Source organism: Catharus ustulatus, chromosome 4 (assembly GCF_009819885.2).
Source record: "Catharus ustulatus isolate bCatUst1 chromosome 4, bCatUst1.pri.v2, whole genome shotgun sequence".
Taxonomy (NCBI): domain Eukaryota; kingdom Metazoa; phylum Chordata; class Aves; order Passeriformes; family Turdidae; genus Catharus; species Catharus ustulatus.
This window is the reverse complement of record NC_046224.1, coordinates 71,369,960-71,387,327: the sequence shown is the minus strand read 5'-3', so window position 1 is coordinate 71,387,327 and position 17,368 is coordinate 71,369,960. Positions and strand designations below refer to the sequence as shown.

The following is a 17,368-nucleotide window of genomic DNA, read 5'->3' as shown; positions in this document are numbered from 1 at the left end:
GCACCCATGGAGGATTTTCTAGAGACAGCATTACAAACAACCTCTATAGAGTGTGCAGGCAAGTAACCAACTTCTTCCCCACACTGTGGCATTGAGGACTTTTGTCAGCTCCTGTGTTTCTCACTGAAGGGCTGAGAAATGCTCCTCTTATGAGTCCACCTACCTGGTGGTGTTGGTGAGACTTGAGTTTGGCCAAAGAAAGTTTAATGTTCTGTGGAGATTCATTCTGCATGTTTGTAGGCTGACATTGAGGGATGCCCCTACCCCACTAAACTGGTAGAGCCCTAGAACAGTGGGAATACGTGGCAGCCAGCCTGGGCCATGCTGTGGGGTCTGTAAGGGAAGAGTTCCTGCCCTGCAGAGACCGAGAGGACATGGAGTTACTCCCTGACTGCTGTAGTTGATATTTACAAACTCTGGGCCTTTACCCTGCCCGCCTGTGGCTGCTTTCTCATGTTGCTTTCTTGTCAGGGCCACAGTACAAGGTCTGAAGAGGTGCATGCTCTAAGGGAATAGGGGAGAAAGTTCTGCCCTGATGCACCTCCCTTCCCTACGTCCCACCACCCACACATGAGCTGGGTGATAATTTGATGGGGGGAGTTGGTGGAAGGGGTGGGACAGGAGGAGGAGAGAGCGTAGTCTCTGCCTTAACTCTTGCTGTATCTCTTTGGCACTCAGTGAATTCCCTGCCTGGACTCCAGTGGGACGGGAAAGGATAGGACGGGAGGGGCTTGCCTGGGGGAGACCTGCTCTGATTCAGGTGAGTTGAGTGTTTGCATGTTGAACAGATCTGGCTGGATGTGTGTGTCACCCTGGGAGTGCCAGTGACTTCTGTCCTCCAGCAGCCAGCTGCTGCACGCCAGCAAATCTGCAAGGGCAAAAGCTTCCCAACATTAAGTAACACAAGAGCAAGATGGAAAATAAGGAGCAAATCATCAATTTGGATCAACTCAGGGAGAGGTTTTTCTTTCAGTGGCTCCTTTTGGAAAAGGAAAGGACAGCCTGAGATGCTGTACAGGGAGTGCCAGGAAGCTGAGAGCAAAGAGATGCCTGAAGGATGGATAATTGATACTGAAAGTTGTGGCAGCAAAGAGAAAGGGAGAGGATGATAGATAAGTACTCAGACAGCAGAAGGACTGAGAAGAGAGACAACAGTGAGTGAAGGGACAGGGACAGGGATGAAGGGCAGAGATGACTGGTTGATAATAGGTACAGGAGCCAAGGCACTAGGAGTGGAGTAGGCTGTAGGCATTTCAACCACTGCCAGCATGAGTCCTCTGCTCCTGTGCTGCCCTGCAGAGGGTGCTGACCCCAGTGCATTGACTTGGGGTCTGCAGTTGTAAAAGATGTGCCTGAGAATGCACTTCTTGTTCTTCTTGCCCCTGAGGTTTCATCAAATTTGTTCCTATAGGGTGAGGCAGGGAGACAGCACAGTTTCTGCTAAACTCTTGGGATCTGTGGGCATATTTGTGGACAAATGCAAGCAGAACACATGAGGGTTTCATAACACCTGATCTGCATCATCTTAAATCAACAGTGCTTTTAAAGTAATCACTACTAATCAGGGCTTTCATCTCATGCCAGTGGAAATGCCATTGCCCTAGTTTTTCCTCTTTGACAGCTGCTGATACAAGAAGCTGAACGTTGGACCTGACCTTTGCAGCTCTGCAACAGCCCAGCTTTTCTGGATTCATGGTTGCAGTCCTTACAGAGGGCAGGCTAAAGAGCCCTGTGCCAAATCTCTATCTGACTGTGATGCTGGGCAGGGCTAGAGGAAAGTTTGGATGCCGCAGGCTGGAGAGCACCTACCTGACCCCTTGGAGGGTGCAGGTGGGATGCAGTCCCACCACATTACCGTGGATTCATGGTCTGCCTGTGCTGATTTCACCTGATGTGACTTGTCCTGAATGCCAACTGGAGTTGGCTGAGCCTGCCCAGGGTCTGGCATGGGGTGCTGAGCTTGTGCAGGGCTGAACAGGGAGCACAGTGTGGGGACAATCACGACAGGGAGTGCTTGTGACCCTGCTGTTCTGCTCTGTGCTTGCCACGTGCGTATCTGTGCTGAGGGACTGGGCTATGCCACACACGCTGCTGGCTCCCTTCAGCCTCCCTGCTGGGGGAAGCATAAGGAAATGTGTTATGCCTCGACCTTGCCAGGCTTTTGGAAGAGTCTTGCTTGGGTGCTGTTCCTCTGTGCTCCCTGTTTCTCATCACTGACTGCAAGTGCCCCCAGGCTGTGCTTTTGGGAGGTCAGGCAGGGTGTGCCTTCCTGGAGGAGTTATAAGTTCCTCGGGCAGTGTGATGCCAAATCCCTGTGCTGGTCTCCCATCTCTGAACCACTGGCTGCAGTGCTGGCTTCTCTGCTCTGCTTTGCTTCCCACTCTTCCCTCAGCCCTCTCCCCCAGCCACAGGGGTGGCAGTAGGTGGCCAAGCAGGGCTGGGGGCTGGCAACCTTTGTCTCTTCATCTAACCTGCCCAGGGCTGCTGACTGGTGCCTTGCTCCATGAAGCTGCTGCCCCAGAGAGGTGGCAGCCCTGTAGGCATCCTGCAGAGCTCTTCTGGGCTGCACCACAGGTCACTGCCCCACTGTGCAAGGAACCTGTTTGCAGAGTGGGTACTGCAGCACGTGGCTTTCACCCTCTGTGCCATTCACCTGCCCTGCTCCTCCAGCCAGTGACAGGAGCTGTGCTGACCACACACTTTGGCTGCACACAAGGACCTCTGAGCCAGCCTGATGTAGCCCCAGGACTTTGTCCAGACAGCCCCAGCCATTGGGTCGGTGGCTCTAGGGGCTCCACTAGGGGCTCTAGGGGGTGTGGCTGGATCTGTACCAGACCTATTACTGTTGTTGTCTAAGAAGAATGGATCCTGCTACGGCTGGCCCTTCTGCTGTGTTGCACTAGATACAGCCAGACTATGGGCTGAGTGGAGGTCTTGAGATTATCTAGTTTCATGCAAAGACTGGTTTCTAGTCATATTTAGACACCATTTATGGACTTCATCAGTTAGTCTCGGGGTTTTTTTTTTCTAGGCTAGAGAAAGAAACCACCTCTGTGTCTCTGTAGCCCAGAGCAGGGGTGGTGATCTATGAACACCAACAGACTGATTTCACCCTGGTAACAGCAGCCTATACTGCTTTTAGCAAGAGATTTGCCACTGATCCTCAACCACTGTTAGAGGCTTCAGAGGGTCTCCTGTCCAGCAGCAGAAGACAGAGCAGGACTCGTTGGCGCCCTCCTGCACTGGGCATGTGTGCTCTGAATGGTGATGCTCGATAATCCTAGCATTTTGTATTGCAGATGTCCGTGCCATCAGTGAACTCACTCATAAGGAACTCACCGAGTTCCTTATCTCACTCTTTCTGGTGTCAGTAAGCAGCAAACTCATTGACTGCACAAGCATTGCTCTTGTTTCACACTGGAGAAAACACAGGTAGGATCTGATTCTTGTAACAGCCTCCTGTGCCTCATGAACCTTGCTGAATAGATGCTTTGAGAATACCCTGCAGCCCAGAGAACCTGGAAGTTAATTAGAAACTGTAAAGAAGCCAACTAACTTTCAGTTGCTTGAAATGAAAGGTATTTTAATTTTGCCTGCTGTCCTGAAGTTGGTCGGTTTTTCTCTTTCTACATCTTTCCTTGCTTTTCTTTGTTACGCAGCTGGAGCGAGCCATTCTCCAGCAGCATTTCTGTTTGGAAGCAGCTATCTCTGCTCATGTGGCTGCTCTTAGATTGCCTGGAAAGCACTTGCTTCCACTGCTAATATTTTCTTGATGACCGATTCCAGTAGCAGCCCCCATGCACTAATTTGACCGGGTTGGTTCCTTAAGCTGTACCTTAGCGCTGCTGTTCCTCGCTGAGCCCTGATTTTCTGTCTCTGCTCTCACAGCCGCCCCCACCTCCTGCCATCAAAATGCAGCGCAGGATTTCAGCCGCCGACTAACTGCTGGCTCTGATTGCGCAACCAGGGAATTTTCTGTGCCCTGCTCCTCCTTTTGTAACGCAGCCCAGTCTTGCTTCCTGATTCCTCCCTCCCTATCTTAAATTGCAGTTTATGTGCTTCGTTGCTGCTTATTTCAAAATGAAACGAAGAAATATAAATGCAGTGCAGCTGTTAGAGTTATCACCTGTGATTCTACATTCTGCAGTTGAAGCAGCACCTTCGAGTGTCCAAGGGAGCTTTAACACAGATGTTATCAGCTGCTTTTTAGAGACATTTCTGTCTGCTGTTCCCTCTGTTTCACCATTCCCTCTGGAGATTGTTCTCATCTCATTTACCTTATGATAAAACTGCAGAAGAGGTCAAAGGGAGGATGTTAACTTCCCAGCAGTATGAACTCCTGTCTGACAGCAGTCGAGAACTGGCAGTAAGTTTAGTTTGTAGGAAGAAAAGCTTTAGGAGAATTGCCATTGGCTTCTTCCTCTGGTGCCAAAACTCCAGGTGGCTTCTCGCTCATCTTTCTTGTCTCACTCTTGTTCTTGCCTCACCTGAGCAACTTTGAAAAAGCCTTTTTTTACCCTGAGAGAGGCTGACATAGCACCATATTTTCAAATAACACTTTCTTTCTCCTCTTTTTTCTGCCTCTCCCCTTCAGTGGCGTCTTGTTTCCAAACAAAGCCAAAAAAATGCTGTTCTCCTTCATATCTGCATTGTGTATTCAGCACATCATAGGCAACTGCTGAGTGACCACAGTGCTTCAGAGATGTCCTTGTTTTTCCTTGTCCTTTGTGACCACACTTGAAGGATCCCATGGTGGTAGGTGTGGGATAAACACAGTCCAAAATTTGTGACCAAGGGGAGACTGTGTTGCCTCATTCAAATGTTCAAGAATGGAACTCATTGTTCTGGGTCTATGGTTGCCTGTATGCTGCCCGCTCTCTTTCCAGGTCCTGCAGGAATCCAGGTGTGTTCTTGTTTTCCCAGTGCACCAAGCCCAGTACCTTATACTGTGCCATTTCCTATGGTGCTGCATAGAAGGAGCTCTCTGTGAGAGTGACAGACTACAGATCCTTTCTAGGAGGGGCAAAAAGCCATCTGCTCTAAGCACTGAGGGCTGAAAATACAGCAGAGCACCTCCAGAAGAGACAGGTGAGGTCAGAGGGAGCTGAGGATGGAAGGTGGTGGTGGTTGTGGTTGAGAGGGTCCACGGGAGAGGTAGACTCTGGATTGCATCACAGGATAGCATTTTAGCAGTTGGGAAAACTTTATGGCAGAGGAAAATAAGAGGCTGAGAATGGAGTAGTCATAGGATTTTTCTCCAAACTTTGGTGAAGGAACAGCTGAAAAAGTGCAGGCAAGCAGTGAGGGGCACAGTCTTTACTCCAAACTCAATTATTAAAGAGGGGGCAACCAAAGGAAGAGGAAAATATTTGCCTTTTGGGGAGGATGTAACCCAGCAGGTGGCTGTGACTCTGTGGGAGAACCAAATTGTTCGTAGCTGGAAACAAGAAGTTATTTGAGTCCCCATCTGGCCTAAGAACATATAGAGCAGGGGCACAGTAGGATTAAATGTTCAGGAAAAGAGCCAGGCAGTGTATGAATAGGCTTTCTCCTAGAAACAGCAGGAAAAGCAGAGAGGGCAGTAGTGGGTATGTGCAATGTGCACGGCTTTGTCTGGGAAAGAAGTTGCGGTTCATGCCATGAATGGCCAGAACTGTGGGCACCAGTTTAATCCACCATCTGTTCCCACTTGAAAAGGTTTGATTTCATAGCCAGTGGGCTTTCCCCCTTTTTAAAATAGGAAAATGAATGGAGAAGTGCTGTGTCTCCTCTGCAGTTCTGTGTTTTTCACAGCTGTGTTCTTTATTGCAGCATCCCAACTTGTATCCTTCATGTTTGCCTATTCAGGAGTCAGAGGACAGGTAAAAAGTCCTGGTCCAGGTGTCCCTGAGGTGGAGGCTGGTGACAGGCTTGGGGCTGTGGGCTGGCACTCCCACATTCCCTTCCCAGGGCTAGGTGAGAGGAGGTGATTCTCTAATAGTGACCTTTGCACCCGGGGGTGAAACAGGTCTAGCAAAAATGAAACAAAACCACAAATATTAGTAGAAATAGACTGGCTCTTAGATCTACCTTACATTAAAAGAATAAAAACAAAGAATTATCTAGTCTTCTCCTGCCAGCTTCCTGGGACATCCTCAACAAACCCAGTTTTAAGCATCACTGTACCTGATAATGTGCCCTGGACTGCAGCAAATTGGAACGTGCCAAGGACTGTGACAGATCAAACACATTTCATTAAGTATGTGTTAGTTTTTCTCTCACATTTGACAGTACGTGGAGTCCTGCTCCTCTCAGAGATAAGGAGGCTGTGCTGCAGCATTGGAATAAACTGATTAGCCAGCTGGCAGGCCTTGCTGCAGGCAGGCAGTGGGGAGAAAGGCCTTACCTGGGCTTCTGAAGCTGAGAAATGGCTGGCAGGAGGACCTGATGATTCCACCTACCAGTCCAACCCAGCAGAAGGGCTAAGTGAAGGAGGCAAATCTAGGACTGGAAGGACTGCTGAGCTACTGGAAGGCTGCAGAGCTGCAGCTGCAAGCCACCATTTAGGGTGTGTGCCTTGATTCCTGGATTCCACCACCTTCTTTAAACGTGGGGTTTTATAGAGGTTTGTAGGAGCCTCTTACAGGGCTGATTCACCTTCATGATCTCATGTAGATCCACAGGTGTCGTAGCCCTCAGTGGTTTGGATCAGTGCAAACCATACCAGTAAATAGGTATTTTCCACCATATGTACCATAAAGAGCAAGGGCTGGAGATAAAACAGAGGTTGCTTCCTCAGTGCCCTCATGAGGCATCTGCATTTGACTCCAAAACTGGTTGTGCCCACTGCAGTACTGCCCATATAAAAGCTCTTACTGGCAGTAGTTCTAAAAACCTCCTGAATTTAACAGGGACCAGGATCTTTCTGCCATGTCTTTGAAGAAGCTACGCTAGCCTGGAGGATGATCTTCACCAGCTTCTGACTGCTCTCCTCTATGATTTATATCTCCCTGATCTTGTTGCAGCCCCTCTTACGCTGGTTGATGTCTCTCATGAGACTCAGTCCATGGAAATCTGCTGCTATAGCAAACCAGATAGGATGAGCCCTTCAGGAAAGCAGATGGGGGAACAAAGCCTGTTGTTGCCTGGAGCATTTAGAGAGCAATTGGTGTATTATACAGTGAGATCTGATTTCCTTTCTTTACTTGAATAACAGGCAGGAAACATGCCTGTGTCAAAGAACTACTTGTTCTGCTGTGAACCTTCATTAGAAGTTGTCTTTTCGTACACAAGCATCTTTCTTTGCCCCAGGGCCTGATATATCCACAGGGTTAGCATTTAGGAAATTATTTTCTTTACAGAACCGGATGAGACGCTTTGACAATGATGCTGTCCTGTGTGGATGAGTGGAAGCATGGCCCTCCTGCTTCCTCCTTGCCTCATTGAAAACTACACCAAAACAAGTGCGCCATAGTGTTCCTTGGCTGGGACAGATGTCAGGGTCTACGCTTGCTCTTATTTCCAGTTAGGTCAGGTTTCCTGGTAGTCCCTGCTCACCATGAGATGGCTCATACCTGATGTTTCTCCAGAGGGACATGAACTGGAGAGACACTAGGCACAAGGAGGGAGGGAATGGTTTGCCATCATGGTCCTGGTGCACCATCCTGGTACAAAAGGTCAGTAGAAGATTTGATGGTCCTATAAGGTAAAGGACATCAAAGGTGATGAGGTCCTGCTCACCACTGAGCTGCTGACTGGGAGAGGTCCTTGGCCTGAGCTGCCTCCAGAGCCAAGGGAGAGAGCAAGTTTAAATGGTCTAGGTCAGATCCAGGAGCAGTGGAAATGTTGAGTGTTGTGGGTGATGCAGGTTGTTGTCTCTCTTGTTTCCTGAAGATGAGGATGTTCCTTTAGGTGGCACAGAGGAATGAGAGATGTGCTATTAAAAAACTTATCAAATCATCAGCAAAATGAATTTGCAAGTTGGTACAAAAGAACAAAACTCTGATTTCTTTGCAGTCCCAGCTGGTGGGAATGGAAGCAGAGATGCTGCTACTTTGGAGAGACTTGCTTCCAGTGTATTTTCCAAATCTCAACAAGGGAATGTGTATCCCTTGCTAAAGCAAATCAGTTGTAGAGAGGCCAGCTTCAGTAATGCTGCCAGTTAGATGTACCTAAATTTATATACTGATATTGAGAACACATCTTATTGTGGTATCTGGTCCCCTCACTCTCTTCCCACAGGTGTGTCTTGCAGCAGCTCCCTACATCCTCTGCTCTCTTTCTCTTCTGTCCCACAGAGTCATGACAAGAGCCATATCCAAGGAAGGAGAACCCAATGGGGTCACCACACCTCCTGAAGAGATAGAAATGGAGGAAATGGAAGAGAGAGGCCAGTGGCGGAACAAAATGGAGTTCATGCTGTCTGTGGCTGGGGAAATCATTGGCCTGGGTAATGTGTGGAGGTTCCCATACCTCTGCTACAAGAATGGTGGTGGTGAGTTCATAGTACACATTCAGTTGTTCTAGATCTGTAGGTATGATCAGAGACATGTACATGCCTGGACTCATTTCTCCTGTGCCTCATGTGCCCTAAGGCGTTTCCTTATTTGCTCTTTCAAACAAGTTAGTTCCTGCCAAAACCAGGAGGAATAAAAACTCAGGGGTAAATCCAGCTCCCCAGTGGGTACTCTTTCTTAAAATGGCATTCTCAAATCTGGACTCCTGAAAAATTGGACCCTAGTAGCAATTTAAGGCTCTTGGGCATCTCAAGAAATTATTGTTTTTTGAAAAATATCAGATACTGTGAGTGGTCAGAAAGCCAACATCAACCTCCTCCTACATATTTCCCTTTTCCTACTCCTGCTGTCAAATCTGTCTTTTCCAGGCCCTTGTTAAAGAGGAGCAAAGGCTTAGATAGTGCTGGTATCTTTTGCTGATATCCTAGCCAAGGCCTGATACCCCCAGAAGATACTTCTGCCTCTTCCCCTGGAGCAATTCTCACTGTGATCAAACCACTACTAGGGAAATTCATCCCCCAAAAAGGTTCATTCACCTTCCCTTTTCTTTCTCTGCATGGTTGTCCTTTTCTCTTCCAGTAACACTGCAATAAGATCATTACATGGTTAAAAGTAAAAAATTCTCATAACAGTAAAACGAAACGTAAGGGAATAATTGACTGTCACTAACTTTTCTCAGTGAATGAAAATCTAACTTTATAAAAGAAAAGGAGGAATAACAAATTACATGTCAAATACAGCAATAACTTCCCTTTTGTTCTTGTTCTTTAAAAACACCTTGAAATAATGGTCTGGGACTTGGTTCACTCCCTCCTATTTTGAGCTTCCTTTCTTTGCAGGCCTTTCTTTTTGAAGGTGCCATGAACTTTCACCAACAGCTGAGTGGTTCCACTGTAATTTTCCTCAGGGCTTCCAAATTCCTGTTCTCTGTGCTCTTGTTTATTCAAATTAGAGAGAAAATAAAAGACATCCTCAAAACCAAAGAAGGGCAGGGTAAGAAATGGTTAAAGAAAATGGAATTGAGTTTTTCTTGAAGCTTGGATGATTTTTAGCAGAACCTCCAGTCTCCTATACTATCATGGGAGGCACCAAGAGCAAGTCAGATGGGCACAGGTTAGGAAACACTGGAGGTGCATTTTATTGAACAGCCCGTTCTGCAGTGATGCTTTGAGAAAGGGGTCATGGGTTTTGCATGGAAAATTTCTCCCTGAGCTCAGATGAAATCTTTGCATAGTCTGTGTCTGTGGTACTCTGTTCATCAGTCCTTGCAATTTGTATGCTAATTAATGTAAAAAGGCGACTTTTGTTCACTTTAAATATCTGTTGAATAACATTTTTCTTTTTAATTAAATTGCTCTGGAATATCTAAGGCCGTGATTCAGAGGGTAACCAGGCTAGGCTTGGGAAAAATTAGGATGGAAGAATCCTTCCCTCACAACTCTGCACGTTGCCTTTGCAGACAGTATGCTGCTACTGTAAGAAGGTACTTTTCTCTCTCCAGTGTTCTAGGAAAACAGAAAACAGGCAATATTTTTTCCCATTACATTTTTCTTACCATTTGAAAAGTTATTGAAATTGCAAAAAAGGCATTTTCCATGTATAAATGCTGCACCCCTGTCCCACCCTTACCCCCCAAACTTGAGACTGCTGTCCTGTCACCTTTTTCCACCTTTGGATGTACTGAAATGGTTATACAGCTATGAAGACAGGTGCCATAAAAACGAATTTTCTGTAAAGCAACCAACTGCAACCTGATCTATTGTTGCACTGTCAAATTTGATCTATTTACTCAGCATCCTGAACTTATTATTGACTCATAAGGAAAGAGGGTCTGTTTCTAGGGGCCCCACTCAAGGCTGAGTCTCCTTCAGTGGAGCAACACAGTGAGGAGGGGATCACAGCTCTGGGAAAAATTCTATCAGAGGAGAGGGTCTGGAATCTGCTGAAAGGCTCATCTGTGTGCAGGATAGTAAAGCTGCCTTGCAGATTTGGCATGGATGTCTTGCAGCACAGAAAGCAGCAGCTGCCTTTAATTCAGGGTCTCCCTAGCCTGCAAACCTGGACTGACCCTGAGAACCAGCCTCCTTCCCTCTGGTCCCAGGTCTCCTGCAGCTACACACAGCTGTGTTTAGGGGAAATTTGGATGTTCTTTGTTATTGTAACATTGTTGGCTTGAAAACAAGGGCAAGCGTTCCTAGCTGCTCATTGTCACTGGAAGGAATGTCAGTGTGGATGCCTGTGCTGGCAGGGGAGGAGAGGGGCTGGGGGGACAGTGGCTGAGAAAGGCACCCTAATCTTGGTTGCAAACAGCTGAAATGTTTTCCAGGCACTGGCAAGAGAGGTGTTTCTGACCAAATGTTTATTGTATGGAGTGGCAAGACTGCCACAGTTGTTTCAGCGAGGAAGGCTGTCACCGTATCTTGTTTGGAGGGGAGCAGAAGTGTGAAAATCTACACTAAGGATGTGGAGAAAGAGAGTGAGGTGACAGAAGAAAGGCCAGCTGTGAAAATGAGATCTCAGGAGCAGTTTTGAGCAGACTCATGAGTGCGTTTGCTGTTTCGGCAGCATAACTGAAAAGGCACAAAAAAAGTTTCAGACAGCTGAACAGAGCACTGAGGCATTTTTCCAGGGCATTAAACATTTTTGCATTTTTAAAAAATTTATCTTTTCTTATGCTTAGTTTATGCTCCATTGTTTCTGGGAAAAAGCCTTGCTCTTTCTCTCCCTCTTCTTCCACTTTGACAAAGGTTAATCTGAGGGCCATTTCAGACTGATTTCTCTTGAGACATTTCTCTACATTTTAGCAAATGTGCATTTTGAAGGTAGAAATTAAACTTCTTCATTTTGAAAATGCTGGAAAGGTATTCTTCCCCTATTTCCATTCTTGTGGTGCAATCTCCTTTCCAAATTTGATGTGAAATATGTCTCAAGTAAATTTATATCCTGGCAAATTTATTACTTACCAAGAAATGTCACCAGCCTCCAGGTTTGTATCCTCTGGGCAAGTGGGAGTTGTGCTGTGACTCTCATGAAAGGCAGAACAAATGTGGTTATGTGAAACAAGGGCTTATTTTGTTCACCCCATTCCCGCTGAAAGCTGGAATGAGGTCAGGAGCATGAAGCAGGGAGAACTTCTTCAGCATTATCTTTTTTTAACTCCTTGCCTGGCTACTCCTTACTTCTAGGTTTTGGCCCACACCAAATGCAGAAATAATGCAGTAGCACAAAACAGACCACCTTTGTATTTTTTTCTGAGAAATTATGGTGGTGGAGACCTTGTTTCTTTGGCAGACGTTGCACAGTTAGTTCAGCGAAATATTTATGTTTATGTAGCTGATTTCAGCTCTGGTCCCAGGTACCTGGTAAGAGGTTATAAGACAAGGTTTTTGAAGAGGATTCTGAGGCAGCATTTTATCCCTCTCTGCAGGAGCCTTCCTCATCCCTTACCTCATTTTCCTCTTCACCTGTGGGATCCCCCTGTTCTTCCTGGAGACGGCGCTGGGGCAGTACACAAGCCAGGGAGGGGTGACTGCCTGGAGAAAGATCTGTCCCATATTTGAAGGTCAGTGAAGTTACAGTATTTACTGGCAACCCTTTCTAACAATTAGTGACTCACATCCTTTTTTGAAAATATCATTATTCTTTTTTTTCTTTCTCCTTTATTCTCCCTCCATTCCTCTCTCTCCCAGCTTTGTTATTCCTCCTGCTGCCTGCTGCATGTGCGGAGGTGTTGATGTTGCATCCTTCTTACCATAGTGTGACCTGTGTCTTTGTTTGGGGTTAACCCTTATGTGTTGGGAGTTGGTTGCAGTCCCATCCTCATGTCCTTTGCTTTTCTTCACAGGAATTGGATATGCCTCCCAGGTCATTGTGGGATATCTGAATATCTACTATATCATCATCCTGTCCTGGGCACTCTTCTACCTGTTCAGCTCCTTCACTCCAGTGCTACCATGGGCTAGCTGCAATAACCCCTGGAACTCAGGTACACCTTCCCTTGGTCAGCTTCTAACTTCTTTCCAATTCTCAGAAATTATTTGGGTTTTGTTGAAAATATTTTTTTTGTTTGGACAAGAAGCTCTCATGAGCCACCATGTGATGTCACCAAAAAATAGGCATTTTTTGGCAGGCACAAGAGGTGGATGGAAATTTTGAAGCCAATCTAGAGCCTTCCTCATGTGGCAGGAGCTTTTTAATAGCTCTGATGCAACAGTTTATCTTACAGTTCCCTTGCTCCACCCCGTTCCTGTGGAGTTACTGGGGCAGTTGCTGCCAGTGCCTGAACAGTTTCCTCTGTGCTTTTGGGTAAACCAGGCCAAGCTTGCACTGTGGGATCTTACCAGTTTAGGTCTCCCAGTGAAGGAACCAGTAACACAAAACTCTAAGGGCACTGTTTTCCTGGTTAAGCACATTCATACAGCCTCCATACTGTTATATTCACTGGGGGTCTCATCACTTCGTGCTGCAGTTCATTTAACTCTTCCCTGCAGAGAAGACCTGACTTTGGCTTTACTCAAGGTGCTTGGGCTGAGCCTGGGAACATGGGGTAGATGTGAAGTAATCCTCATGAATGCCCTTGTCAGGACTTTTTTAACATGTTGAACAGGTTGTTTTGCTTGGCAGCGGCTTGGTTCCCTCCCTTTTTCTCTTGCGTTAGATGATTAATTTCTGCAATTAGTTAAATTTGTCTACCCTGTGGGCCTTTCACTCACAGCTCCCTCTGCCTTTTGATCTCAGCAGAAGTAACCAGCCTTTTAAAGAGCTGATCCAATTCCTTCAGCTTCTCCAGAATGGGTTTGTTTCTAGGGAATGCCACTTATATTCTCTTAACAGAGAGAAGCTTCCCAGCAACAGCTGGATTTCCTTGGTTTTCCAGTGGATTGTCTTGTGCTGGCGACATGCAAGATGAGCTGCATTGGATGTGTGGCATCTCCTCTGGTTTTAGTTATTCCATGCTTTGTAACAGGGTTGGGGATGGCAAAGGAGAACATGAAGGCTTCTGTGGTGTGTGCTTGTGTGGACAGCGAATGGTGCATTATGTGGAAAGAGAATGGGATTTTCTATCCTGACTACTTGTAGTTGCTGTCCCTTGACAATTTATGTTGTGCAGCCATCTGTTTTCAATTTGGCAGGGAATTGTTCTCTCCTTCCCCTCTTCCCTTCCTGAAGCCCCTCTGGCAACTGCTGGATTGGGATTCATACCTGGGGAGAGCCAGAGTTTAATGAGACGAAAAAATTCAATCTCTGTAGCACAACATGAAGGATCTGTGTGCTACGAGAGTTAGGGTTAGGATCCAGAGGGAAAGGAACATCCCTCATGGAGGAGCCCTAGAGAATTTCTCACCTCATCAGCTTCCTTTTCTTTTGGTAGATCTCTGTGTGGACATTCTGAATAGATCCGACCTGGACAACAGGACCTTGCCTGCGAACACCACCTCCTCAATGATTGAGTTTTGGGAGTATGTGATTGCCTTCCCTCTGTTCAGGCTCCCTCTCATCCAAAGGCTGGAGCTGCAGGACTCTCTGGGTGGGGTGCTGTGTGTCTGTAGGTGCCACATGTCAGATCTGTACACGGGAAGCTCAATGAGCTGCCAAGGAGATGGGCACAGAGCCCAGGGTGTGGGGACTGGGCACACCCCAAAGGCAGCTCACAGTGTGCTTGCCCAGGGGTGCTCATGTGCACCTTGAGGGTGTGTTCCCTTTCTGCCACTGTGGTGCCTGGGTGAGTGTAGCCACTAAAAGAGGCACCAAAGCAGGCAAGGGCTTGCTGGAAGCAGGGGTACACGTGCTGGGTGTTGCAGGTTGGCAGGCAAGCATGAGATGCCAGGGCAGACTGAACAGTCCTCCACAGTGAAACAGAGGGGAAAAACTGCCTTTTACCTTCTTCTGACCCAGTCCTGCTTGTTGTCCAAGGGAAGTGATCCATCAGGCTGCTCAGGATCATTCCTGGAGAGCAGGCATCTGAGATACATGCATTAGATGCCAGAGAAGAATTTAAGGAAGGTGGAGAATTTTGAGGAATTTGGAGCTGGAGGCACTAAAACACACTCTGAGGTGTCTTGCAGTAGGCCAGACAATGTCCCAGACAGGGTTATCAGTGCAGCCTGGGGAGGTTGAAATGACCGCTGGTGCTACCCTACCACTTCCCATGCTGCAGAGGAAAGTCTTAGAAAGAAGAGGGGTGTCAAGGACTCGGCTTCAGCAGTTGGATTTGGGTGTTTTTCCCCATTTCTGTCTCCTAAAGTTCCTTTGAAAAGGTTGACTGTCCTTTGTTGCTGCCACCACAGGGCACATAGAAGAAGGCACAGGGCACAGTTCTGACCCCCTCTCCTGCCCTCCTCCCTTGCACATACTATTTAGTGAGAGCTGAGACCCCTCTGAAACAGTTGTTTGGGTTTTCTGTAGAAAGGGCAAGAGGACACTGAGGGAAGTGGTTTTGAGCAGAATTTGCAGAGGAGCTGCAAGTGTGGGCTTGGGCTTCTGGGAACTGCATGAGCTACAATGCTGAGATCTTGTGTGGCCTACCCTCATGATGGTGAATCTCCAAGGAAGGAGGCTGAGGGAAGGGCATGAGAATCATAAAGAGAATTTGTGCTTACATATAGGGTGTCTGTAGCATATGGGGAGGAAGAATGGTGGCCATGGGCTGATAGCGGCTTTGGTAGCCTGCTTTGGATTGAGTTGTCTCTGCTGGGAAGCTGCCAGGCTCAGGGAGCAGTGGGGAGCAGGTGTTGGTTTTGTGGAGTGTGGGTCTGACGGGCATGGCACTGTGGGTTTGGGAGAGTGGGAGGGTTTGGGTCAGCTACAGGACATGGTGGAGCAGAGATCAGTAGAGAGGGAAGCTTTAAGCAGAACTGGGACAGTTTGCATGACTGGGAGCCCTGGGCAGATGTTAAGCTGTTAAGTCTTTGGATGGGGTAATATGGGAAAGGTGAGTGAGGTGTGGAGTGTTAATGCTTCTCTCCCTGTCCCTAAACACCGGCAGGAAGCGAGTCCTGGGGCTCACGGATGGTATTCACAAACTGGGCACTGTGCGCTGGGAGCTGGCTCTGTGTCTCCTGCTGGCATGGATCATCTGCTACTTCTGCATCTGGAAAGGGGTCAAGTCCACAGGCAAAGTAGGAATGGAGATTATCCTTCCAGTCCATAAGCCTCCTTGTACCCATCTTATATTTCTTCCCCAATCTCTTTTCCTTTTTCATGGAGTAGAGGCAGGAGACACAGCACTAAAGTGAAACCTAAAACCTTTTGAGGCCATACAGTTGTGTTTGAACCCTAAGAGGAAGAATTAATGAGTAGGTCCATCAGGGAGGGGAGAATGGGGAAAGAACTGGGAACTGAAGGGAGTTTTGAGTCACATTTTCACTTGCAGATACCCACAGTGGCTGATGGATTCTTCTCAAGTGTCCTTGGGAATCATCCACTCACAGTGTGTTGTCCTGCTGTGGCTTGAGGGTGTTTTCAACAAGATCCTCTACAGTGGCAGACTTCACATCCCTGGCAATAATTAAACACTTGAGCAAAACAGACAAGCTGTTGCCTGTAACCAGTTCAGAGAATAGATAATGAATCTCTCTTGCTTCTCTATCCTACAAAACACTCGGGGTGGGAGAAGTGTCCTTGTTCTCTTTTGTGCTCTTTCTGAATCTGGAGGTTTTGGGTCAGTTGGTCACTTCCTGCATTTTGCTAATGAGGCTGGAGGCAGTGCTTCCTCCTGATGTTTATCCTACAGAGCAGATGGCTGGTTTTCCTTTTGAGTGAATGAATGATCGATGCCTTGGGCTGGGTATTAGGGACACTGCCATGGCCTTGACTTGCTCAGGACCTCTTTCTTTCCTGGAGCTGCAATGAGATGGGTGGATCATTAATGATGACTGATGATTAATGATTAATCTTGTGGGTGTCCAGTGGATGTCCCAATAGCAAAGGGAGGGAACCAATTTCTGCAACAGATTTCTTCCTTCAAATCACTGTCTCTACTCTTCAGAAGTGTTCCCTTTCATACTTGACACCTTCAGTGTTTCAGTGTCAAATCCAATCTGCTAACTTAAAACTGCACTGGACACCCATTGCAACAGAATGAAATAACAGCTTGCTCCCCTGACTAGATTTTTCCCAGTTTTTGCTGATGCTGACTTGTTCACCATTTCTGAAGGAAGGAGCACCAGACTCCACCTTTATGGGGAGAGGGGATGAATGGATGGATGATCTCCATTTTAAACCTTGAATTTCTGATGCCCCCTAATTTAAATATCACAGTGCCATCTTCACAAGAGATTGGATCTGAGAGGCTGTGTCATCTGCATGGAAGAATAATTAAGTCACCTGAGGTTCTCTTTAGCTCTCAGCCTTCTCCACTGAGTTTCTCCTTTGCCTGATGCTTCCCCAGTGTGCAAAACAACCTGTACAGGAAGAAAGCTAATGTAGGCTGGTTTAGCTGAGTTGGTTTGGCAAAACCAAACCAGAAAGTGAGAGAAAACAGTGATTACACAGAGTAAATGGAATGGTCTTCCTGAGACTATGGAAGGTTTTTCCATCACAATTTTTACGGTACAGCGCTATTGGCTATTTACCAGCCAGGTGTTATGGACATGGTGCAACAATAAGAGAGGGGTTTTCTGTCCCCAAAGATACTACAAGTTAAACAGGCCAGTTGTCTTCTTTGCAGGCAGTAATTTTGAATATTACAGGGGCACTGTCAAAAATTTCATCTGCTTCCCTCTTTTTCTTTGCTGACAATATACTAAGACAAGCATTAGGAAAGACCCAAGAATTCTGATGAGGTGCATAAATTTTGTTCAACAGCTCCAGCTTAAACAGGAGGTTGTGCTTGCCTGAGAGGCTGCTCTAATCACATAACCCTGCCAGATCCT

At 47.0% G+C, this 17,368-nt stretch overlaps 1 protein-coding gene across 1 annotated transcript in view; it reads left to right on the top strand.

Annotated features, from left to right (window-relative positions):
- The first annotated feature begins 689 nt into the window (after nt 1–689).
- LOC116994971 (sodium- and chloride-dependent betaine transporter-like) overlaps nt 690–17,368 on the top strand; it is a 36,184-nt gene continuing 19,505 nt past the window's right edge. The window contains exons 1-6 of the mRNA XM_033057045.1: nt 690–760; nt 8,277–8,473; nt 11,923–12,057; nt 12,340–12,480; nt 13,867–13,954; nt 15,481–15,613. Coding sequence (XP_032912936.1) covers nt 8,281–8,473; nt 11,923–12,057; nt 12,340–12,480; nt 13,867–13,954; nt 15,481–15,613 — 690 coding nt within the window. The 5' untranslated portion in view covers nt 690–760; nt 8,277–8,280. The remainder of the gene's footprint in view (nt 761–8,276; nt 8,474–11,922; nt 12,058–12,339; nt 12,481–13,866; nt 13,955–15,480; nt 15,614–17,368) is intronic.